Source organism: Tamandua tetradactyla, chromosome 21 (genome assembly GCF_023851605.1).
Source record: "Tamandua tetradactyla isolate mTamTet1 chromosome 21, mTamTet1.pri, whole genome shotgun sequence".
Classification (NCBI taxonomy): domain Eukaryota; kingdom Metazoa; phylum Chordata; class Mammalia; order Pilosa; family Myrmecophagidae; genus Tamandua; species Tamandua tetradactyla.
Window position 1 is genome coordinate 57611387 of NC_135347.1, and position 25045 is coordinate 57636431.

Genomic DNA, 25045 nt, shown 5'->3' on the forward strand with positions numbered 1-25045 from the left:
AGCGGAAGTTGCTGGCCGGCGGCATTTGGTGGGTGCACCCCCGGAAGTGGCGCGGCGCGGCGGCCTAGGAGGGGGAAAGGCAAGTTGACGTGCCTGACGGGGTGGTGAGGTCGTGCGCCCGGGGACTGCGGACGAGAGGAGACCGTGGCGGGTTTTGACAGCCCCGCGTCTCTCGCGCCCACCGGCCCGGCCGGGAAAAGCCGTCCTGGGGTACGTGACCTGGGGTACTTCCACCGCGTCCCGCGCTGGGCACCGACACTCCCGGCGGCCCGGCCCCCCGGCCCGCGTGCCCCTGCGCCTGCCCGGGTGATGGGCTTTTCCCGCCGACGTTAGCCAGAGCGAGCCGGTCACCTTCAGTCACTCCGTGTGATGTGCGCACGATCGAAGGGACGCGGGAGCCAAACTGACCGCGTAGGGAAGTAGCACAGCAGGCCTGAAATGCCGGACAAGTTAAAGGTGGCGTGCTGCTGTCCTGGAGGTGCAGGGTGAACCCCAGAAATCCCTGGGCCCTTTGAGGCGCTGGGCAAGTGCTGAGTGGGAGCTGGGTTTGGTGGGCCCCGGCGCCGCGAAGGAAGGAATTCGCTGCAAGAAAGAACTTCTGACTAGGGAAACTCTCCGTTTTCTCTTTTTATTGCGCGGTCACGGAAGTTCCCTTAATACCCCGCAGTTTGGAATGTGGTTCAGTTATGGTGGAGCAAAAATAGTCGTACCAAGAGCCAAATTTTCATCTCCCAAAGCCTTAGCGCTTGAATGTGAGGCACCCTCTTATGTGATCTTACGGCTTTCTTTAAAGCCAGAAATAATGCTAACTAGCAGTTGTGTATTTCTAGGTACACTGACTTAGGTACTGCCACTGCCTGTAGTATACTTCCCTCAGGTGTCCTCTCACCTGCTTTACGTCATTGCTTAAACACGCCAGCTTGTTCGTGAGACCTTCCTTGAGCTCCTCACACAGTTGCAGCTGCCCCAGTCTCCCCTTCCTGCTTAATTTGTCTCGAAAGCACTATTGCCGTAGGAGATACAGTGCCAGCATTTATTTATTTTGTTTATTATATGCATTCCCTGTTCCCTGACTAGGATATAGACAGTGTACGGGCACAGATTTTTGTCTTATGTCCACTGCCTGAACCCCATCATCTAGAAAGCAGTGATGAAAACTCAATTACAGTTCTTGTTGAATGAATGAATAAGTGTATTTAATTCTGTTCTGTGATGTGATAGATGAGAAGACTGATGCTCGGATTTTTAAGTATCATCCAAAATCACAGAAGACTTGGGACTCCACCAAGTCCTTTGACTATAAAGCCTAGTCTGGTCTTTACACGATACCATACACATAAAAATGTGCCTGCCTGACATTTGTGTTGTGATCGGGTTTATGGAGAGTTTTTATAAAACTTTTTATTAAAGTATAATGTATAGGAAGAAACTGTATTACTGTATTTGTATGTTTTATTGGGTTTTCATGTGCTGAACAAACCCATGTAAACAGCAACCAGATCAAGAAATCACAGTAACCTGTATCCCCAAAAGCCCTCCTCAACCTCTTTCCAGCCATCATGACTCCCAAGAATAACCACTATGGAGACTTCTAGCAACATAGTTTTGCCCATTTTTTACTTTACCTAACTGGAACCACAATTTGAAAACTGGTTTGCTTATTGGTTTAGTTAGCTTCATATTTGAGGTTATCTGTATTATTGCTTGTAGTTGTAGGTCTTTCAATTTATGGAAAATTTTGATACAGTAGATTTAATTGTGAACTCATCAGATTTTTCATTTATAATTCTTGAAGCAACTAATGCCCTTTTTAATTCTGAATCAGAATAAAATAGAAATAGAAAAATGAAGTTTTTAAGATTAAGCTATGGTCATATCTTGATTTGTATAAAATGTAGAGCCATTGTGATTGGTTGTCTATGTTTGTCATTTGTTCTTACTTTCAGTTCTGATTTTGGGATAAAAAAATGAACCAAACAGATCACACCAACAAAAAAAAGCTCTCTTTAAAAGAATTACATCTTGTGTACATCTTAGTAGCCCAGTTTGGCTATTATCACTATACTAGGTACCCAGTCTTTCAATTTTGGCAACTGGAAGCATAAAAATGTACCTCTGATCTGTATGAAAGATTAGATTGTATTTATTGCTGCAGATAAGATTAGAAGTGATCAACTAGGAGAATGTGGGAGCTCCTTATAAATTGGTTGTGTATAGTAAGAGAATCAAGCTAATTTTTGTTAAAGAGGAAAAACAGTGCAGTGGTAGTTGCAAAAAATATTCTGAATGAGCTGTTTGTCTTTTGTGATATGCAGGAGATAGTCTACAATTTTTAAAGCCAACATTTTTCTTGTGGTTGGGAACCACGTGTTACTGCTCATTTTTGTATTTCTAATAACCGAGTGCTTGTGTTGCTCCAGTAAATGTTAGAGGAGCAAGGAAATGGGAGGGTGCTTTATCAGTCCAGTTGACCTAGATTTTAGAGTATATTCTTAACTACTGAGCATTTTCATTTTTAGCAAATCAGTGTTAATTTGACAAACTTTTTTCTTGAATGAAGTTAATAGCTAGAACTAAATTTAAAATAGAGATGAAATGTCTTATTTTAGAACTTAAGTCAGAATTAAATTTTATAATGAAAAATTCATCAATTATATCTAATATTTAAATATTAGAAAGTAAAACCGAGTAAATTTTTAAGTATTTATTAATTCATTTGAAAAATAATAAACCCATTAGAAGTTCATATATTTTTATGAAAATTAACTGTATTTTCCAAAATAAAACAATTTAATTTGAAGAGTGACATTGTTTTACAGTTTTGAAAGTCTCTTTAATGTTTAGTTTAATAGAAAACAGCTGCCACCTCTGTGTTCAATCTATTATGCTATTTTGGGGAGGGGCGAATGAAGTATATGAAGAAAATTAAGCCTTACCCAGACATGTAGTTGGAAAAAGAAAGACTATTTTAATATCTTTTCAGAAAATTGTGGATAAACTTCTTAGATACTATACCAAACTTTGACAAGTGTACTTGCTTAAAGGTTAATTACAATATGGGCTCAAATCATATTAGTGAACTTTTTGTACTTTATGTTAAATTCCATTTGTCTACTTCAGAATGGATCTTTTACCCATGCATGAGCACTTGGAAAAGTGTGGTTGACTGAGATATACATCCCTTTTAAACATTGACACATTTCATTGTACAGTATTAAATAATCACATTGACGAATATTACCACCAATCTTTTTAGAAAAGTCTGTAAGTAGTGGTAAATTGAAACTCACAAAGGCAGATCTCAGTTTTTGAAAATCCTAAATTTTTTTTGAAAGCTTGAAATTTATCACTGGCAATAAATGCTGTCAGTTGCACTCTTTGAAGTACAGCCTTAATTGGTTAGTTTTAAAGAAAATGCTATATATAGGAGTCTGAATAACATGGTTTGTTAGTCTGTTGATCTTTCAAATGAAAGTGGTAGTCATGCAAATACCATGAATTCACTTGCAGCACAGTCAAATGACATCTGTGTGTCCTTCCCATTCTCTCACACCATCTCTTTAAAAACATGTGTTCTCAAGGGTTGAGATTTAATAAAATAAATTTTACTGCTTCTTTAAGAACATTCCTAAGTGAAACTATTTTTTTTTACTGCAGGTGCTTGGTGGTGAAGAATATAATGATTGCTAGTACATTTTGGTGCCTCTACCTAGAGTCATGCTACGTTGCTAGCTGTTTGCCCACCACATGTCCATGTAGTGAAAAGGCATTTATGATCTTAGTGTTATTATGAAAATAGTTTTGACCTCTCAGACCCTCTGAAAGGGTTTCAACTTGAGAGTGCTGCAGGTCATACTTTGAAAATCACTTTATGAGGATTGCAGGATTTCTCAGCCTTGGCACTGCCGACATTTTGGACCAGATAATTCTTTGTTGTGGAGGGTTGTCCTGTGCATTGTAGGATGTTTAGCAGCCTTCCTGGTCTCTACCCACTATGTACCCATACAGTTCCCTTCCCCGCCCCCCAGTTGTGACAAACCAAATCGTTGCCAGATGGTTGGCAATCATGGGTTATAGGAACAAGGGGCAAATGTCTATTAACAGAGGTAACTGGAGAGAGATGATGAAGCCCTGAACTTGGGCATTGGGAGTGAAGAAGAGGGAATGGATTCAAGTTATATTTAGGAAATAAAATCTGAAAAATTTTCATGACTTCTTAAGTGGGGATAGTGAATGTTTCTATCTTATCTGTGTTATATAAAAAGGAACAGGTTTTGGAGGGATAGTGAGTTTTACAGGGCCTCTCCCATAACATGGAGTTCAGTGTTTTGACATTACCTGTCATTCCCCAACCAGGCTCAGGTGTTTTGTGTCTTTCCCATAGCTTTTGCATTATATTTGAAACTTAAGTGAATATTTATTAACTGATTTTAAACTATAGATATTTAGTGTCTATAATCAATAGAGATAGAGGACTTGCTTTTGTGTATTTTTTTACATAATTCTATTTTTTAAATGTTTATGGTAGAGAATCAGAATATACAGATAAAATTATACTAGTGAGAAGTTACCATTGTTGACATGTAGCTGCTTACCTTTCTATATTCTATATGCATTTACATAAAAGCGCATTTTTGATGTTGTGATATATTTTTTGTGGTTAAGTCTGTTTCTCCAGCCTCTCCATAATGTTTCTATAGTATCTCCATATCTTTTTTAAGAATTAGTGTGTTGAACACTTTTAAGCTTGAGAATCGTTTCTCATATTTAAGTGGAATCTTCATTTTCTGAATGATTATTGAGTTTTTGATAGCAAATATATTGCTCCTACTTTTTAAAATACATTAGTTTTTACCATATGTGTTACATATGCCTTAGTTACAAATGCCTTACTGACATGTAATACATAAATGCAGTTTTATAATTGTGTATGTTTCTTTTTTCATAGAATAGCAGTTTAGAGGACCAAGATGTTGTCCAACTTGAGGATAATTGCAGTGAAGCATCACAAAATATCCAGATTACACATTACTGTAAGCTTTTCTTGTAAATTAAAGTACTTCAACAACCTCAATTCCAAAAAATCCTCCTGTATTTCATCACCTTTTGATTCCAAACTTAGTTGATAGTCAGGACTAATAAAATCATTCCCCACTTTCCCAAGGCAAGCTAACTTAAAATAAATTGTATTAATTTAATAAGAAATTTAACAAGAAAGTACCTTTAAAAATTATAACATGAAGTGCTGTGTTCATGGAGTACTAAGATGCTGCAGCATCCTTTTGGAAGTGGGGAACTCGATCTCCTAATAATAGCGGCACTTAATGCACATATTTAAACAGCTAACTAAAAATGTGCTTTGTACTCATATGTTATTGGTATTCACAGTTTGAGACTCCTATAAGATAAAGTTCCTTTTCAATTAATGTCAAGCTATAACAGATCATCATGCAGTGGTTGGTATAATAAAACTACTTTTGGTCATCTGGAGACCTGTTGGAAGCTAACTTCTTGGACACTATTTCAGGAGTGTAGTCTAGTCTCTAAGGTGTGGTCTGTTCCTGAAGCCCCTCCAAAACACTGTAAATTGTTTTGTAAATGTCACACCTGCAATATACTTTAGAGATATTAACCTCAAATAAAATTATGCTGTTTATTATTTACAGTTGAGTGAGAAATTAAAGTTTGTCTCGGCCATTTCTCTTTTTCTTCAATGGTTTCTTAACAGCGAGGGAGTATGGGAGAATCTGTAACCAAGAAGAGCATTTCTTGACATTAGTTTATAAACTCATTTTTCCTACTTTAAAATCACCTGTGTAGCATTTTGAAGGATATATCTTTCTGTATTTTATTTTGAAGTCTTAAGTGACTAAAGGAATTGCATAGATTTTCTTCAGTATTTTAATTGCTCATACTTAGATTGTACACTCTGTTGCAGGTAGATACTGGGGTCTTCTGACTCAGTCATTATGCAGTGAAGATTTAAATAACCTTAAGTCTCTTGAAATATTTTCTTAGAATAATAGTGTATCATTGCCAGAAACTTGGTACCTAATGTAGAAATAATATAGACCATACAGGCACGCGTTCTACAAAATAACAAAAGCAGATTGTGGTAGACAAAATCATTATATGCACTAACCAAAACAATTCTTAATATGTTGGTAGTCATTAAATATGTATTTGGGGGGGGGGCCACAGTGGCTCAGCAGGCAGAGCTCTTGCCTGCCATGCTGGAGACCTGGGTTCGATTCCCGGTGCCTGCCCATGCAGAAAAAAAAAAAAAAAGTACATCTAGTGGTAGGATTAAATCGGGCTGGAAAACATTCAGCTTCTAATTTGGAACATTAGGAGATGGTAAGGGAAGCAGCTGGAGTGAAAGGTAGGTTTGGGCTTAAGCAGGCCTGCTCAGAGTCATTGATTCTCATTTGTGAGGCTACATTGAAGATACCTGGGAACTTGTAACAATGCCAGGCCCAGTTTCTCTAATCCTTCTCCGCTCTTCCCACCCATATATGTAAACCTAAAAAGCCTTCCGGGTGATTCTAATATGCAGCTACTGTCATAAGCCTCCAAGCAACTCTAAGTGGTTGTGGAGGAGAACCAAGAAATATCCAGAGTGAGTGGGCCTTACTTAACTATTCTGAATACCTTTCCTGTTATCTAAACCTTAGGGCAAAGGTTCTCAAACTTTAGTCATCAGAATCACTGGGAGGGCTTCTTAAAAATCGGCCGTATCCTCAGAGTTTCTGATTAAGTAGGTCTGGGGCAGGGTCTTAAAATTTTTATTTCAAGCAAGTTCCTTCATAATGCTAATGCTACCAGTCTGGAAGAACCGTTCCTTTAGTATTAGCTCAAAATATTAAATCTGTATTAATTTTATCCTTATTCTTCTCTGTAGTATAACTTTGGGTTGTCAGTTTTTAAGCCATTTATACAATGTTAAAATGAAATTGTCACATTTCTTTCTCTTCACTAGTATATGTGTTGCTGTAACATCAGAGCAAATTTTAAAAGATTAAAGCCGCATATTCTTCTTGGAAGAAATTACAGTTCTCTACCAGGTACAAATGCTAAATTCTTCTCATTTTACTCAAACTTCTTGCTTGCTTGCTTTTCTTTCTCTTTCTCCTTTCTTTTGTTTGCAAACATCTCCCTTGAACTGGAATCTCTAGCCATTTTGTAAAGAGTAGCTCCTTTTTATTTCTTGGCTGTTTTCTGAAGACTACTGTGTGAGTAATCTGCTAGAAGTAAACTGTGGACCAGAGTGCTGTGATGGAAGCCAGGAGGGAAGTATCAGTTTAGTGTGCTCCTCGTCTGTTGTACATGCTAATGAGCAAAGGAAAGGGGTGGTGGCTTTAGTGGCTGGCTCAGAAACTTAGCGAGTCTGTTACCCCACAAGGCAGTGAGTTTTTCTGCCTGATGTGCTCAAATGACCAATTCCTGAGACACTGGGTTTCCTAGAGAAAGAGTTCATTTCTAGGTAGCAAGCAGGAGATTGGATGGCCTATTGGTCCAAAATTCTGTCTCCCTGAACTGCAGTAATTTTGATAGTTTTATAGTATTAAAAGATGGGCAAGTTTTAGGATAATGAGCACACTGACTCCAAATGATGTGATTAGAGGTGATCTGATTATTATACATGGCGCAGATTGATTACATGCTTAGTCACAGAACATAAATAAGAAAATGATGGCCTTAATATGATGTAGGGTGTGATTTTTAATAGTATAATGAGATATAAGTGACTTGTAGCTTATGACAAAATGTCAGCGGGGCCCATTTTGGGTAGATCCAGCTTTGACTGTCAAGATAACTTTGGACTTGGAATAGGTTAGTTCTGGGCTGACCGAAGACCTTTCATTAATAAACATTAGGGACTGTCTTTAGTGATCAGAAGACGCTAAAGTCAGACAACCAGATAAATGGGTATAAATGAAGGTTAGTCACAGGAAACAAAGATAAAGGTTGTACAATCATTATCAGAGATCAGTGCAGCTGGATTATACTTCAAAGATTTCAGTTATTTCCTTCTATCTAATATACCAGAAAGTAAAAAGGAATATCCATATAATGATTCAGTAATCATAATCATCCCTTAAATCCTAACTTCTCAGTTACAAGTCTGTTTGTAAAGTGATCTTGCTGTAAATATTTAGTTTCTGGTCTTTTTCTGGTTTTTATACAGACGTGTTTTCTGCCAGAGATTTACCAGAATAATTTTTGTAAGATTTTAAAAAGTAATTTAGTTAGATATTTATCATGGATATTTTAGGTTAGGTATATGCCTATTAAAAGCTGTTTGGCTGAGCAGCTGACTACTCTAATTCTGAAAATACTTCTTGAATTTGAAGTAAGCAAGCTTAGAGTAGACTCCAACTAGTTTAATTCTGTTCCAATTGCCATCTTTTTCACGTGAGAATAATAAAGTGAGAAATACTGATTGGCTGTTGACTTGCAAGGACAAGTGAACTTAATGTGCATTATTGGTATGTGCTTAGGTTTCTAGTTTCTGCCCATGTGACCTTAATTGTAGCAGTATACTTTAACTGTAACAGTATAGATTATCTTTGAATTCTCAAATAGCTATGAAGTTTATAAAATATAATAAAACTCTTGGGTTATTATAGAAATTTAAGACAACTGATTTACCTCTATACCTATAGGTAGTCTAAGCTTCTCTGCTACCTACATAAGCTTCACAAGAGTAAGCGTCAGGATCGAGAGCATGGCCTTTTGATTTGGGTGTCCCTAAAATTTGACAAAATATCAAGGGATTCCCTGATGGTAAGGTTTAATGGTTCCATATTCTTTCTCCCATCCCTCAGGGGACTTTGCCAATACTTTTTTTTTTTTTTTTTTTTTTTTTTTTTTTTTTAAAGAGAGAGGGAGGAAGGGAAGGAAAGACAGAGAGAAGGAAGGAAGGATGGAAGGAAGAAAGGGAAACATCTTTAAACATTTTCTTGTTTTATTGTATTTTGTTTGTTTGTTTGTTTTTTACATGGGCTGGGGCCGGGAATCGAACCGAGGTCCTCCGGCATGGCAGGCAAGCACTTTGCCCGCTGAGCCACCGCGGCCCGCCCCATTGCCAATACTTTTTGATCATCTGCTTAATATATTCTAGGATGTATCCAGGCATACAATAATCTATACAGGATTAAAGAACCTCTTTCTTGTTCTAGGCTCCCTGTATTTCACTTGTTCAAATGATCTATGCAGATAGATTGAGTTAGATTACATCCATAGCCTTTTATAGATTGTAGGAAAACAGATTTTAAATGAATGAGAGTTTTAATTAGCTTGGTTTTTACTTTATTTGAAATTATAATATTTGCTTAAAAGTTATTAAACTTCTTTACATTAGTCTTAACAGGCAATGATATCAAATCTCTTCATTCTGTCATCAATCCTCCTATGGCTAAGTAAGTACTATCATTGATACAGTCTTTTCTATTGGCTGCTATGAAAAGTTACAAGCTCTCTTTTATGGACTTGATGCAGTGTTATTAAAGAATGCTATAATTTCTGTTACTTTGTGTGTAATTATAAATAGATGTTGGTATGTATCTTAAAACTGTTTTCTTTTTTCAATTCAATCCTAAAAATTTTTAATATAGCAACAGTGCATAGTTCATAGAAATAAATGTAATATATTCTCAAGATTATAGTTACCTCATTTGTTATTTGCTGTTTTGTCAGAGTAATGTGGTAGGGCATACTCTAAATGTGTGTTCCATTTTTCTGATGTTTACACCATTATATAAACTATAGAACTCCTAATCCGCTTTTAAATTTGTACAAAACTGATATTTTGGTTTTAAAATTTTAGTAATGCCCATTTCATAATGCATGTTTTTTTTTGTTTTAAACAGAATCCGTAATATTGGAATTATGGCTCATATTGATGCAGGCAAAACTACTACCACAGAAAGAATATTGTATTATTCTGGATACACAAGATCACTGGGAGGTTAGAATGGATTCCTCCTGTCCCCAACCCTCATTAGCAGACGTAGCTTTGGAAAACATTTCGATTAAGAAATCAGCCTAGAGACCTTGAGTATGCCATGGAGGCATTGGTATCTAAACCACAACATTAAGATAAGGTAGTTGCACACCCATCAAAACATTTTCATAGATTCGCCTAAACGTTCATACTCAGAACACTTTTGGCATTAGTCTAGCCAGAAGGATATAGGATTATTTACTAGCAGACCAGCTTTAAGAATCCTTTAGCAGTCCACATGCCTTTCTGGGAACTGTTTTCTTTTAGCCATGCCCCACCCCACCCCCCCAAAAAAAGAAAGAAAGAAAAAGAAAAAAGATAGCTTAGGAGTTGGATACCAAGATTTACATCTAGGGCTTAGAAGAGTCATGCCCACAGAATATACACCCCATCATAGCCCTGTAGGCAGAACTTCCAGGTGCCTCACTCGGGACATGCCATACTCCATTCAGGGAAGCCCAAAGCTGTGTGTGTTCATTAGGTATTTGTAATTCTATTATAGTTCTTCCCAATTCAGATGAAGTTTAGTGATTGAGTTAATTTTTCCGTAAGATATATTGCTTAGCAACTTATTTCACCTATCTCTGTTAGCACGTTTTAGGAGAAAATAATTGGAAAGTTAACCAGAGGTCAAATTCTCCTGCAGAGGAAGAAAATATTTCATTAATGTTGAACCCACAATACAGTAGTATTTAAGTTTTTAAATTTATTTAATTTTTATTTAAAATGGTAGCTATTTTTATTATTGTATTTGTTTCAGTCTTTTAGTGTGCACATTTATTTATGCTTCTCAAACGATTAACTATGCTATTATTTTAGTAATACAAAAAGCATAAGGGGGCAATGAGCATTCAACCTCGGCTTTTTCTTAGTTACCTTTTTTTAAAAATATTTTTATTGATAAACAATATATAAACACAAACATTAAATTTATTTTTTAATTATAACTTCTCAAAATATGGGATTCTTAACCAGGCATGCACTTTGATTTCCCTATGGTGCTGTGTTTTTGTTTAGTTTTTAGTGTAGTTTTGTTTTGTTTCTAAATAATGATGCTCTTCCCTGCTCTGGAAACTAAGATTCAATAGGTTTTAAATATGACCTTAATGTCTGTATTAAAGCTCCACGGTGATTTTGATATACAACCCAGTTGAGAACCATTGCTCTGGGTGCCTGGAATTCTCTGCGACTTAATATAATATTTATAGAGGAAAAGAACACCAAGGTTTAGAATCTTCATGATGATAAGTTCTTAAATTAATGAACACCTTAATTTCTCATAGATTTATTAGATTAATAGAATCACTGCTACATAAATGGGGATATGACAAGGAAACATGGAGCATTATTAGGCTTCCTTTCTTATGTCACAAATCTGATGAGAATCTTTTCCTCATATCCCCACTTGGTGTCCTGAAGTGAAGATCCACATGGGGCAAGCCTAGGCAACGTTAAAATTATCTTTCAGTCCTCTTCTGGTTTGGCCATAGAGCTGGAACTACCCAAATTGTGGCAGAGCTTGCTGATCCAGGATTATGAGTAAACATAAAGAGATCATAGGAAATAAAGATGTTTATCCTACTGAAGGACCTTGCTATTATCAAATGTGTTTTAAAAACTTACTGCCTCATTTATAACTTTTTGTTAGTTATTTGATATTTGTCTCCTTATTAGTGTTTGCTCTCTTTGGTAATCATGTTGTAACTAACTGGCAACACTAATACAGTTCTTAAAATTTTTTAATTCTTCTGGGTTGCTGACAAATCCTGTTATTTCCCCTCGTTGGTGCTTAAATTGCTGTATGTTTTTTTTTATACAAACACGCACACATCTGATATGGGAAAACTAGCTAGCAGTTTGGGGCCCTAGTGCTAATGTAATGGTAGGCCATGATAACTTTTTTCTTAGATTTTACATGGTAAAGATTGGGTGTTTCAAATTTGTCTATGAATTAGAATAAAATGTATAATTCAAGAATTCAAGAATTTTCCTGCAGAGTAACTTGAGCAAACTTTCTAATAGGATTAAGTTTATTCATAACTTTCTGCTGTAGAAATTCTACCAAGACTTTGCATTTGTATTAAGAAATCCATTTTTGGGGGAAATTTAGTAGTATTGAGAAGGGGTTATAAAGGGTAATTTAAACTTGGAAAGAATTTTTCTCTCTACCTTGTTCCATGTAACTACTTTCTATTTATCATCTAACAGGCTCTGTACAGGCTATTGATTCTCTCATTTTATACTGATAAAAACCCAGCAAGGTTGATTTTATTAGCCTTATTTTGCAAACTAGATTAAGTAATTTGCTCAAGACTGTAGACTAATAAGTGGTAGAGTTTGGGTTTAAATCTAGGTCTAGTTGATCACTAAAAAAATAAATTTCTGCCTCATGTCACGGATTAGGAGTGAGTAATGTCAGATAAAGAAGGGATAATCAAAGTCAAAGTACAAGAAAATTGGAAGAGAAGTATGTGGTTCAGTAAAAATAAAATATTTAAACAGATTTTAATCTTAGTTGTTAAATAAAAATTACTTAGATAGCAGAATTACTAATCTTGCTTGAAAAAAACCTTTTCCTAGAATCAGAATTTATTTAGAGAAAGATTCAAGTCTTTTAAATATTAAACCCACTATTTTATGAAGGTTTCTTTTTAAGTAGATTGCGCCATGTCAGATGAATACCAGTAAAATACATTTGCTATTAAGACTAAATTATGTCATGTCGTCTTTTTCCTGGTTAGATGTTGATGATGGAGACACAGTGACAGATTTCATGGCACAAGAGCGAGAAAGAGGCATTACTATTCAATCAGCTGCTGTCACATTTGATTGGAAGGGGTATAGAGTCAATTTAATTGATACTCCAGGTATGGTGCTGTTCTAAAATGCAAAGATGCTGCATTATTTGGGTTTTTTGTTTTTTTTTTTTTCATAAAACTTTAAGTGTTGATTTCTCACCTTTTTCTTAGGTCATGTGGACTTTACCTTGGAGGTTGAGCGCTGCCTAAGAGTGTTGGATGGTGCAGTGGCTATATTTGATGCATCTGCTGGTGTAGAGGTAAAAATAACATTGCCAAAATAAAGATATAATGGCATGTTTTTTTAAAATGAGATTTAGTTAACTATCAATCTTTACTTGGTGAGTTCAAATAAATTAAATTATGTTAAAGTTGGAATTTAATATTGAGAGGTGATCTATTTCTGATCTCAGTTATCTCATAGTGAAAAGAAAGTAAGATTTGTTTTTCTGCAGGAAATAAATTTAGGGTCAACTGTAAAGGGTCTGAGAAAAAAACATAAGAATCCTAAGTCAGAGACAGAGTACTTTTATTATTTGAAGAATAAGCCATGACCAGATTATCAGCATTTCTTACCCTGTTTCCCAAAGCTCCTTTTTCTGAAGGGTGACATGGAGGGATCCGGGTGATAGCTGCATGTGTGTTACAGGAGCTTACAGAAGGCAAATGTTTTATAATGGGAATAAGCATCTGTATTACCTAGGGTAACAGAACCAGCAGGAGATATCTGTAAATATGAAATTTATAAACTGTCTCACATAACTAGGGATGTAGAGTCCAAGGTCTGTGGGGCAGGCCATGAGGTAGCAGCTCCAATGAAGGTCCTCAGCAGACTCTCAGGAGAGGCTGGCTGGACAACCATGGGGATGTAAGGTCTAAGATCTGTAGGGCAGGCTGCAAACTGGCAGCTCCCAAGAAGTCCTCAGTGAACTCTCAGGAGAGGTTCGCTGGCTGAAGCAGAAAGAGTGACTGTTTCTTTTGAATCCTCCGAGAGCCTTCTGGTGATTAGATTAAGCATCACTCATTGCAGAAGACACTCCTCTTAGCTGATTATGAATGCAGTTAGCTGTGGATGCTGCCAGTGTGGTCATGATTTAAGTCCATAAAATGTCCTCATAGCGACAGACAGGCCAGCACTTGCCCAACCGGACAACTGGGCACCACTACCTGACCAAGTTGACACGTGGGCCTGACCATGACAGCATTCCTGCCCTTTGCTCTGAGGAGACACAGTTTCTCTTTCTACGTTGTTTACTGTATAAATACTCTTTAACGGATAGTCCACAACAATGGCAGTTCGTGACTCTTTTTGCAAAACATGTGAAACTGTAGGGACTTGTCAAGAATTGTCTCCCAATGGTTAATAATGAATAAATGAATTTTGAGAATCAACTATAATCATATTTTGTTACTTATACACTCTTTAGCTAATCCTCTTTGTCCTGTTTTCTCAAGATTAGCTTTATGCATATTATAAAGCCACAGTTGTCAAAACATACTGATCAAAAACGAATTGAGAGTTTGGTTATAGACTCCCAGATCTCTGATCAATTGATTTTTTTTTTTTTTTTTTACCTTTTTATTGACAAATCTTCACATACGTACAGTCCATACATGGTGTACAATCAGTGGCTCACAATATCATCATTTAATTGTGAATTCATCACCATGATCATTTTTAGAACATTTGCATCACTACAAAAGAAGAAACTAAAAGAAAAAAACTCATACATCACATACCCCTTGCCCTTCCCTCTCATTGACCACTAGTGTTCCAAGCTACCCAATTTCTTTTACCCCTTATCCACTCTATTATTTATTTTGTATCTATGTTTTTTTAAGTCATCTGTCCAATTCCCTGGATAAAAGGAGCATCAGACACAAAGTTTTCATATCACACAGTCACATTGTAAAAGCTATATTGTTACACAGTTGTGTTCAGGAATCAAGGCTACTGAAACACCCCTCAACAGTTTCAGGTACTTCCCACCAGCCACTCCAATACAGCATAAACTAAAAGGGATATCTGTTTAATGGGTAAGAATAACCTCCAGGATAACTTGTCTGCTTTGTTTGAAATCTCTCAGCCACCAAGGGTTTATTTTGTCTCATTTCTCTCTTCCATCTTTTGGTCAAGAAGGCTTTCTCAATCCCATGATGCCAGGTCCCGGCAAATCCCAAGAGTTCTGTCCCACGTTGCCAGGAAGATGTATGCCCCTGGGAGTCATGCCCCACACAGGGGGATGGTCAGCTGATTTTTGACGAGGCCACCAAATCCACTGAACTGGGACAGAATAGCTTCTTCAGTACATGGGCTGGGAGAACTGGATATCCATATCCAAAGAAATGTAAGAGAACCCCTAACTCACACTCTATACAAAAACTTCCTTAAAATGGATTAAAGACGTAAGGATAGGAGCCAGTACCATAAATCTCCTAGGAGAAAATATTAGGAAACATCTTCAAGACCTAGTAATAGGAGGTAGCTTCTTAGACCTAACACCAAAAACACAAGCAGTGAAAGAAAAAAATACATGAATGAGAACTCCTTACTGTTGAACACTTCTGTTCTTCAAAGGACTTTGTTAAAAAGGGGAAGAGACAGACAACTCGGTGGAAGAAAATACTTGGAAACCATATATCTGATAAGGGTTTGATATTCAATATATATAAAGAAATCCTACAACTCAACAACAAAAGGCCAAACAATTTTAAAATGGGCAAAAGATATAAATAGGCATTTGAAGATGAGATACAAATGGCTAAAAAAGGCATGAAAAGATGTTCATCTTCATTAGCTATTAGGGAAATGCAAATCAGAACCATAATTAGCTATCATCTCACACCAAAAAGAATGGCGGCTATCAAACAATAGGAAAACCACAAATGTTGGAGAGAATGTGGAGAAAATGGAACAGTTACTCACTGCTTGTGGGAATGTAAAATGGTACAGCTGCTGTGGGAGACAGTTTGGTTATTCCTCAGAAAACTAAATACCAAGTTGTCCTATGATCTGGCAATTCTGTTACTCAGTCTATACCCAGAATATCTGAAAGCAATGACACAAACAGACATTCGCACACCAATGTTCATTATTCACAATTGCCAAAAGATAGAAACAGTCCACGTGTCCATCAACAGATGAGTGGGTAAATAAAATGTATATACATACAATGGAATATTATGCAGCAGTAAGAAGGAATGAGATCCTGAAGCATTCGACATCTTGGAAAAACCTTGAAGACATACTGCTGAGTAAAATAAGCCAGACACAAAAGGATGGATATTTTAGAATTTCACTAATATGAACCACCTAGAAAATATAAACTCAGAGTCTTAGAATGTAGAATATAGGGAAACTAGAGAAGGGGGAGTTGGTACCTAATATGTACAGAGTTGTTAATGAGATTGATCTTAAGTATTTGGGAATGGATAGAGGTGACAATAATCTGTTACTGGAATTTAAGTAGTAGAGCCTATTGAAGACGAACATGATTGAAAAGGGTTGTCTAAAGTCATGTATCTCACTGATTTACACTACAAATATAAATAAGTTCTTGCATGAACTACTTCCAATGTTAGACACTTGTACAAAGAGTTAATAATAGAGTGGAATATGGGAAAAATTACCTTTTGCATGCTGTGGACTATATTTAACAGCAGTACCTTATTAGTATTACACTAATACTAGGGGTAAATAATTGGGGGAGATGAGGGATATGGGATGTTTGGGGTTTTCTTTTATGTGTGCAAGCCTCAGTTAGATAGTGCTAATTGCCATGGTTTGCTAAACCCCAACCAACATCACTCTTGTTGACTCTTAAGAACACCTAAGGCTCGGACTGAGACTCTATAAAGATTTCGTGAACGAAGTTTGCTTTCCTGAAACCTATAATTTCTGGAGAGTTCCTAGATCAGATAACTCCTGAAACCCAGAGGGACCAGCCTCTCCAAGAGTAGTAATTCGATCCTCCTGTCCTTTACTGTCTACACCCCTTCTCAACACGAAAAAGTCAGAACTGGCATTGCCCAAAGATCCTTATAGATTTGTAAAATACTCAAAGGTGAAGGAGGAGATATAACAGAGAAAATAGGATTTAACAAACGTGTATGTGCTGAATAACTTTATTAATATTCCTTCTAGCCTCCAGTGTTTTGGAGCAGCTTGAAGGAAAAATCTGAGATGATGGGATGGTAGCCCATGACAAACTTTGGAGTTTGTTCTGTAACTTCTTGTTGAAGTGTGCTTGGAAAATGATTGCTTTTTTCTTTCTTTGCTTTGTAAATTTATTTTACAATAAAAAAAGTTAAAAAAATTCAAATAAAAAATATATGTATGTTATATAATATGTATAAAAGTGATATTAAAAGAAGTCAAATAGAAGAAAAGCTTAAGAGAATGGAAGCATAAATGCAGATGTTATTTGCTTCCCTCCTCAGAAGTCCTCTTTAGTTTACAGGAACATTCAAACATTCACAATTAAAAAATATGATTTTTATCATAATCACGTTTTCATAGAACACATAGTACCTTGCAACAATTGTCTGAATTAAAGCAAAAGTCTGTATTTCATAAATTAGAAAACTGATGTTAAACAAATTCAGAGATGTGTGACATGAATTCTGAAAGAAAAACTAGATCTTCTAATCTTTGGCTAAGGGTCCTTTCCATACTTCTGAGTACCTCCCAGGTGTCCTTCTCTTTGGTGACAACCTAGTTTACCCAGAGTACTATTCTCAACTACCTGAGGCATGTTCTTTATCACACTTCATCATACTGTCAGCTATGGTAACCTGATAGCAAAAATTTGAACCTAGAAGCATAAGGACAGTGATACTAATTCTGTGCCATAGCATAGGGCCCAATTCCATGTTACAGTAGATTTTTTTATGTATTTATTGCACATCTAATAACATAGTTATATGTTAGTATATATTTTTTCCTTATCTTTGCTTTAGGCACAAACTCTCACAGTATGGAGGCAAGCTGATAAACACAGTATACCTCGAATCTGTTTTTTAAACAAGATGGACAAAACTGGAGCAAGGTATTTAAAAGTGTGTTTCTTTGGTTTATCAAAATGAGAATACAATTTGAGCTTTTAGTGGACAGTAGCATAAATTTAAAAGCAACTGTAGGACATGCAACAGTGGCTCAGTGGCAGAATTCTTGCCTCCCATTCCAGAGACCAGAGTTCGTTTCCCAGCACCTGCCCATGCAAAACAACAACAACAACAAAAAGACAGCTGTACCCTATAAAGTATAAATATTCTATAAAATTCCAATTTTTAAAAAAAATTTCAAAGCAGCTTACTCATAGGTAAAGTAACAATTTTGGATTAATAGCTGAGAGATTGTGCATCATGCTGATTCTGTGTAGAGAAGCTGTATCATGTTTTCTAGGATTCTGAAAAAGTCATGTCTTCCTGATTCCATTGGATCTACATGAAAATTTATAGGCCCTATTTTGCTGAATCCTCTGATGGTCGCCATCATTGTAAAGTTAGTAAAGAGAAAATTGTTTGCAGTTGCCTCAGAGAAAGGCTATACTTCCTTCTCTCTTGATTTTCCTTAACAACTGGATAGCATGTTGTCTATCCATACAGGGGAACTCAGAGGAGAATGTAGATGTTGTAAGATCTACATATAGAGCAAAGGAATTAATGCTGAAATATAGTGATCAAGCTTAGAGACTTATAGAGTGGTAATCCAAAATATAATATATTTTTCACTAGAGAATAATTCAGAGGATCAAGAATATGAAGGAGTTTGGGGAAATGTTTTAGGAAGCTATTCTAATCTATAGTATAAGAGAGGCAAAAGCAAAACAAAAACTGTCCCTCCCCTAAAACCACACAGTAGTATGCTTTGCATTCTGTAACTCTACAGTAATTCTAAGGCTTTTTAAAAAGAGTTTGTGCCTTGATTAGTAATTGTATCATAGCAACCTTAAAATGTGTTGGGTTCAAGTTCTGACCCTTTTTTTGGTTTGAATTTCTTTGAGGTACTTGGAATTACTTCTTATTTACTGACTGACAGAGCCTATGATGATGGGGCGGGAGATGACTGGATAGTAGGTTCATTGTCAAAGACATTGGGACCAGCATGATGTGATGTATGTGGTATTTGTTAAAGCTGCTGGAATGCAATATACTATACCAGAAATGGAATGGCTTTAAAAAGGGAATTTATTAAGTTGTAAGATTATAGTTCTAAGGCTATAAAAATGTCCAAACTAAGGCATCCAGGAAAAGATACCTTGTCTCAAGAAAGGCCAGTGGTCTGGAACACCTCTGTCACCTGGAAAGGCACGTGGCTGCCATCTGCTGGGGTCTTTGGCTTCTCCTTTCAATCATCTTCCCCTGGGATGTTTTCCTTTTGCTTCTCCTAACATCTGGGTCTCATGTTGGTGCTAAAGCTTTTCCAAAATTGTTCTCTCTTCAAGGACTCCAGTAAGCAACTGTACCTTGAATAGGTGGAGACACATCTCCATGGAAACCACCTAATCAAAAGGTTCCTTCCACTATTGGGTGGGTCACAGCTCCATGAAATCAACTTAATCAAAAGATCCCACCCAGCAATATTGAATGAGGATTAAAGAACATAGTTTTTCTGGGATACACAAAAGTTTCAAACCGGCACATATGTGTAATTCAGCCCATGTGCCAATGATAGCACATGTGCCATAGGTAGTGAACTCCAGTGTTAGCACAGAAATGAATAGCTTAACATACAATGTTAAGGATACCTAAGATCAAAGTATAGAAAATTAATCAGTCAAACTGTCTCTTGGAAGAAAGCTGGCCTTGTATGGTAACAAATTTAGTTGTAAAAGAAGGAATCTAAACTCGTAGCCATAAATCTTTCATTTGAATCCTAACTGCAAATTATTACTTAGGTGATCAGTTCATTTATCCTTGACTTATAACTTAGTTTTGTGATGCTCACGATTGTATTATGTCAATATTAGCTGAAATTAACATTAAAAATGTATCCAAGATGTTGCACTATAGAAAATTATTAAATGATAAACATTAGGGGGAATTCAAAGTGTTAAGATTCTAGAAGATAAGAGTCTTAACATCTGTAACTATACTTATTTTCCTTTCTGCAGTTTTAACTATGCAGTAGAGAGCATCAGAGAGAAGTTGAAGGCAAAGCCTTTGCTTTTACAGGTAAATGGGTGAGTTAGTAGGAACAACTCCTCAGTTTCCTCATCAGTTTATTGTGGTATATGATATATCTGAAACTATCTTAAATATAAACTGATATAGCTATAGATAATTGTAAATAGAATAGACATTTTGGGAGAAAGTGGTGAGGTTAGATATGTTTTATCACCAATGCAGCTCTAATTGAGTGATCATTTAATTATGTTAATTTCACTCTGACTTATAGTTACCAGTTGGTGAAGCCAAATCTTTCAAAGGACTGGTGGATGTTGTTACTAAAGAAAAACTTCTTTGGAATCCCAATTCAGATGATGGAAAACTCTTTGACAGAAAACCCCTCTTGGAAATGAGTGATCCTGAGTTGCTGGAAGAGACAACTGAAGCAAGAAATGCCTTAATTGAGCAAGTAAAACAAATGCTTTGACTTTAAAATTGCCTAAGTATTCAGAAGCTTTAAAAAAAACTTTATTTATTGTAAAACTTCATATACAATTATATGTGTGGAATATGTAAAGTATAATGAATTTAAAAAGGAGCACTGTACACCACCCAGCTTATGAAATAGAATATTAGCAGTACCCTCAAATCTCATCGTGCCACTTCCTGGCCATCTCTCTCTTTTTTCTACTAATTATCTGTCCCCCATCATAACTACTATCTTGGTTTTTAGTACACTTTTTCATTTACTTTTCTTTATAGTTTTCCACAAATAATGTATCCCTAAGGAATTTAGTTCTGTGTGGTTTTGAACTTTACATAAAAGAAATGATACTGTTTGTATTTTATTACAATGTTAGACATGTTGGTGATTCATTGATGTAGTCCATTCCATTTTGATCTTGTATATTGTTCCAGTATATGATTATGCCACAATTTATTATCTGCACTCCTGCTGGTGAACTTTGAGGTTCTATCCTATTTTTTGCTGTTAAAAGTAATATTGCAAAAAAGGGGTAATATTGCTGTGAGCATCTTTGTATGTACCTCCCTGTACACATGTGCGAGATTTTCTTTAGGGCTAAAACTGAAAGTAGAATTGCTGGATCAAAGGAAAAGTCTTTGAGATTTTTTGTTTTGTTTTACTGCCAAAGAGCTAGAGGAATAAATTTAACAAGGATCTTACAGTCTAGTTGAGGAGCAAACACACACTTGCAAAAAACTTTTAATTGGTAAACATATGAATGAAAAGGGTTATGATTCTAGAAGACAAGGATCTTAACATTTTAACTATAATTATTTTCCTTTCTGCGTACTCATGTATGAAAGTAGAGATTAGGAACATTAGTGTGAACTAGAATCTTATGTTATAAAGACAAACAGTAATAATAGTAATGAAATATTTGCTGTATATTTGCAATATGTTTTGAAGGCATTATTTGAATTGTTTATTTAATCATCCCACAAACCCATGAGATAGTTACTATTAATATCACCATAAGTAACTAAGGTAGAGAGAGGCTAAGTAACTTGATCAAAGTCTTTGGACAAATAAGTGGTGGAGCCACTTCCAGGCAGTCTGTGTCCAGAAGCTGTGCTCTTAACCATCACATAGACTGCCTGTCAAGGAATGGTCAGGTCCATTTCTGCTATAATTAGCTCTGTTACGTGTGTTCGTCTCACTAAGTTTGAATGTTTTGTTCCCTTGCACAGTTACAGACTTTTGAAAATGACTTTTAACAACTGAATTCTCTTATTTCGTATAGGTAGATTATTACAGAAAGAATATAAACAAGATGAATGTGTTTTTACTATTGAAATGATACCTTTCCTCCCACTTAAATTATTGTTTCAGTGCAGGAGAACAGTAAGATTAGTTTTTAGTTTGACTGTCTTGGGAGATCCAGTGACATTCAGAATATTAAAGAGATATGAAAGGAAACTTTTTTGTGAACTATGACCCCTAAACTTTCCTAAAAACGGCACCCCATTGTATGTGCTATCATTGATATAAATTGTGCATTTTCTTTCATTTCCTTTGAGCACAATGAGTAGATATTATCTTTTTATCTTCTGATTTCTTGAGATGCTTTATCAGGCTCTGGCTGCCCTTGAATTTAGTAAACTCATAATAGCATTATCTTTAGTTTTTAATCTCTTTTTCTTTAAAAGAAAAACCCTTTTCTTCATCTTTTTAGAAGATATGAAGAATTGCTTGGCCCAGATAAGGTAGATCAGTGACTGTCTTCAAATATTTGGAAAATGTGCATTTATGATATTTAGGCTTATAGTTGTGAGAATAATTATTAAGTTATAGAACTGAAACCTTTCTTTATAGGTTGCAGATCTGGATGATGAATTTGCTGACTTTCTTCTAGGAGAATTTAGTGATAATTTTGATTTACTTCCAGCTGAAAAGGTAAATTTTATTATTCAGTTACTTTGACCAAATTTTACTAATTGAATCTAGTTTTGCTGGTTTGATTTCTGTCCTAGGTGTGTTTTTTTTTTTTTAATTTTGCATACCATTAGAAAATTCTGACCTAACAAAAATTATAAGAGCAATAAGCTAAAGTCACTACTAATACATGTACTTAAACAGTAACAGTGATTTACTCTATTCTGATATAGATTCTTTATAAAACTAGAAATTCTCTTTTACTTATATTGAGTCAGGTCAGGTAGTTGATCATTCTCTGTAGCCTTTTCTTTTTATTCTAATCATTTCTCTACAGCTTTTTGGGAAATCACAGAAAACTTTCTGTTTTTTAGGCTACTACAATGATCATTTTTCTCAGAACATTTTTTCTGAATCTGTTTTAATTTCTATTGGAAACTCATTATATATCTTTGTTTCTTGTTTTCTCTTGAAATGTATTAAATCAGAGAATAGGCAAGTAAATACTAATGATAATTCTATTACAACTGATTTCTTCAAGACATCTAACTCTCTGTTTTGGTCTGCCAGGGACCCTTCTTTGGCAAACTTCCTATTTATTTTCCTTGATGAAACATAAGAGTAAAGTGTTTTGAAGTAAAATGTAATGTATGTAATGTATGTAAATGGGGCCAAGATAACCCCAGCAAAGTCATCTACTATTATTCAAGAAAAGAAAGGAAAATATAAGCTATGTAGATTATTTTTTGAGTCATTTGAAGATGGAGGTTGGAAAAAAAGTGAATATTTCAAATGAAATGCCATCATTTTTGTTATTTTTCATTTAGCATTTGAATGCTTAGATGTAATAGGTATTGTGTCCTATAATTACATAACAGGGTATCAGTTTTCAAAGTACTCACAATCTAAAGTTGGACTGACTTACCACTTCTCTTATCAAGAGCTTGCAAGAGCATCTGAGAACTTTTCTTGGTTTTTGAGGTTCTTTAAAAAATTTTCTACTTTGATTTCTTATTCTCCTTTGGATTTTGTTTAGTGTGGATCTCATTCATTCGAAGAAATTGTAACTCAGATTCATCTTTTTATTTTTGACCAGTTTTCTCTATTAGATCATCAGTAGAGATGATTACAGGTATATTCATTCATTCATTCAAGCAATATTTTAGTACCTACATATTCTGAGCACTTTCTGGTTCTGGGGATTTAGCATTATTTTTTATGTGACTTACTGTAGTGTTTAAATTGATATTGCATTTAGTGGATGGAAAAATAGACTAATAAATAAATTTCTAATATGTCAGGTGGTGATTAGAGTTATTAAGAAAAATAAAGAATAAGCAGTGACGAATGATGAAAGTATACTGAAGAGTGCTGTTTCAGATTAGGTGATTAGGGAAGGACTTTAATTCTGAGAGATTTTGGCAAAGACCAGTATTGTACACACAAATGCTTATTTCTCTGCTTTGTAGCTACAGACTGCAATACGCAGAGTAACACTGGCTCGGACAGCAGTACCTGTGCTTTGTGGAAGCGCCCTGAAAAACAAAGGTATACAGCCCTTGTTAGATGCTATTACTATGTATTTGCCTTCACCTGAAGAGTGCAACTATGATTTTCAGTAAGTATACAAGCACCTAGATTAAAATTTTATAAACTTTAAAAAACAAGTAGGCAAATAGGAGATCAAATCACTGTTTTTGAATAATTAAAAATGGTGAAAAATGTCATGGTAAATAGTATAATATAGAGTCATGGCAAGTTTTACCTGAAAGGAACATTTGACACCCGTTGTAATGTGCCATCTTTACAGGTGAAGCCAAGAATGTATGGCTCTTCACTGAGTAAAAAAGTATAAATGTTGACCCTGATGTCTTTGTTTTTAAAAAAGTTAGTATTATACTGGGGTTGCTTGTTAAACATTCTGTTGATATACTTATGTTCATCTAGATTTCAACAGTTTTCATAAGCTCAGAATATTTTGTATCTATAAAGAAAGGTGATTGTTTTATTCTTATTGTCACTAACAGCTTTGCACTTAGTATATAATTCCTCTCAAGTCTGAGTGACTGTTGTGCAAATTCTCAGAGAAAAGTGAACATTGATTCTGTTAACTGGACATTAGTAACTTTCATATCTCTAAATTGGACAGGCAGCATTGTGAGGTGATTGTGATCATGGACTTTATACTATCTGGGTTTAAATTTTAGTTCTTCTGCTTACAAACTGTGTGACTTTGAGCAAGTTGTTTAACTTTTCATCTGTAAAATATAGAGACTGATGGATCTACCTTGTAGGGTTGTTATAAACAGTACGTAAATTAATAATTTATAAAACAGGGGGATTGAGGAAGGGGTATGGATCCTTTGTGGAAAAAAAGGAAATGTCTTCATATAGGGTACGGTGCTGAAGGCATGTCTACACAGTTAGGCTGGACTGTATGATATGAATAAACCTTTAAAAATGAACAGAGAGAAACAAGAGCTAGAGAAAATGCAGAGAAAGCAATGTACCTGTTCACTGTTGGTAGGGAAATAGACGTGTAGCCCCTTGGAGGGCAGTGTGGTGGTTTCACAGAAGACTAGGGGTATGTTCGCCATATGATCCTGAAACCCAGTTGCTCAGTATATATCTGGAGAAATTTAGTGTGGGGATATTTGCACACTGGTGTTTATGGCGGCAGTGTTCCCAATCCACAATGAATGAAGGTGGTCTAAGGGTACAGTGATTGAGGAA

At 35.7% G+C, this 25045-nt stretch overlaps 1 protein-coding gene across 5 annotated transcripts in view; it reads left to right on the plus strand.

Moving 5' to 3' along the window:
• Positions 1-45: 45 nt before the first annotated feature.
• Positions 46-25045, plus strand: part of GFM2 (GTP dependent ribosome recycling factor mitochondrial 2) — a 70366-nt gene continuing 45366 nt past the window's right edge. Inside the window, exons 1-12 of one of the 5 annotated variants that reach the window (XM_077139456.1) lie at positions 46-210; positions 4954-5033; positions 6980-7064; positions 9365-9422; positions 9873-9970; positions 12748-12873; positions 12976-13064; positions 17764-17852; positions 19920-19980; positions 20204-20383; positions 22253-22333; positions 23782-23930. In XM_077139456.1, the coding sequence (XP_076995571.1) occupies positions 4971-5033; positions 6980-7064; positions 9365-9422; positions 9873-9970; positions 12748-12873; positions 12976-13064; positions 17764-17852; positions 19920-19980; positions 20204-20383; positions 22253-22333; positions 23782-23930 (1079 nt within the window). In that variant the 5' untranslated portion in view covers positions 46-210; positions 4954-4970. The other 4 variants (XM_077139453.1, XM_077139454.1, XM_077139455.1 and 1 more) reach the window with 4 other exon arrangements.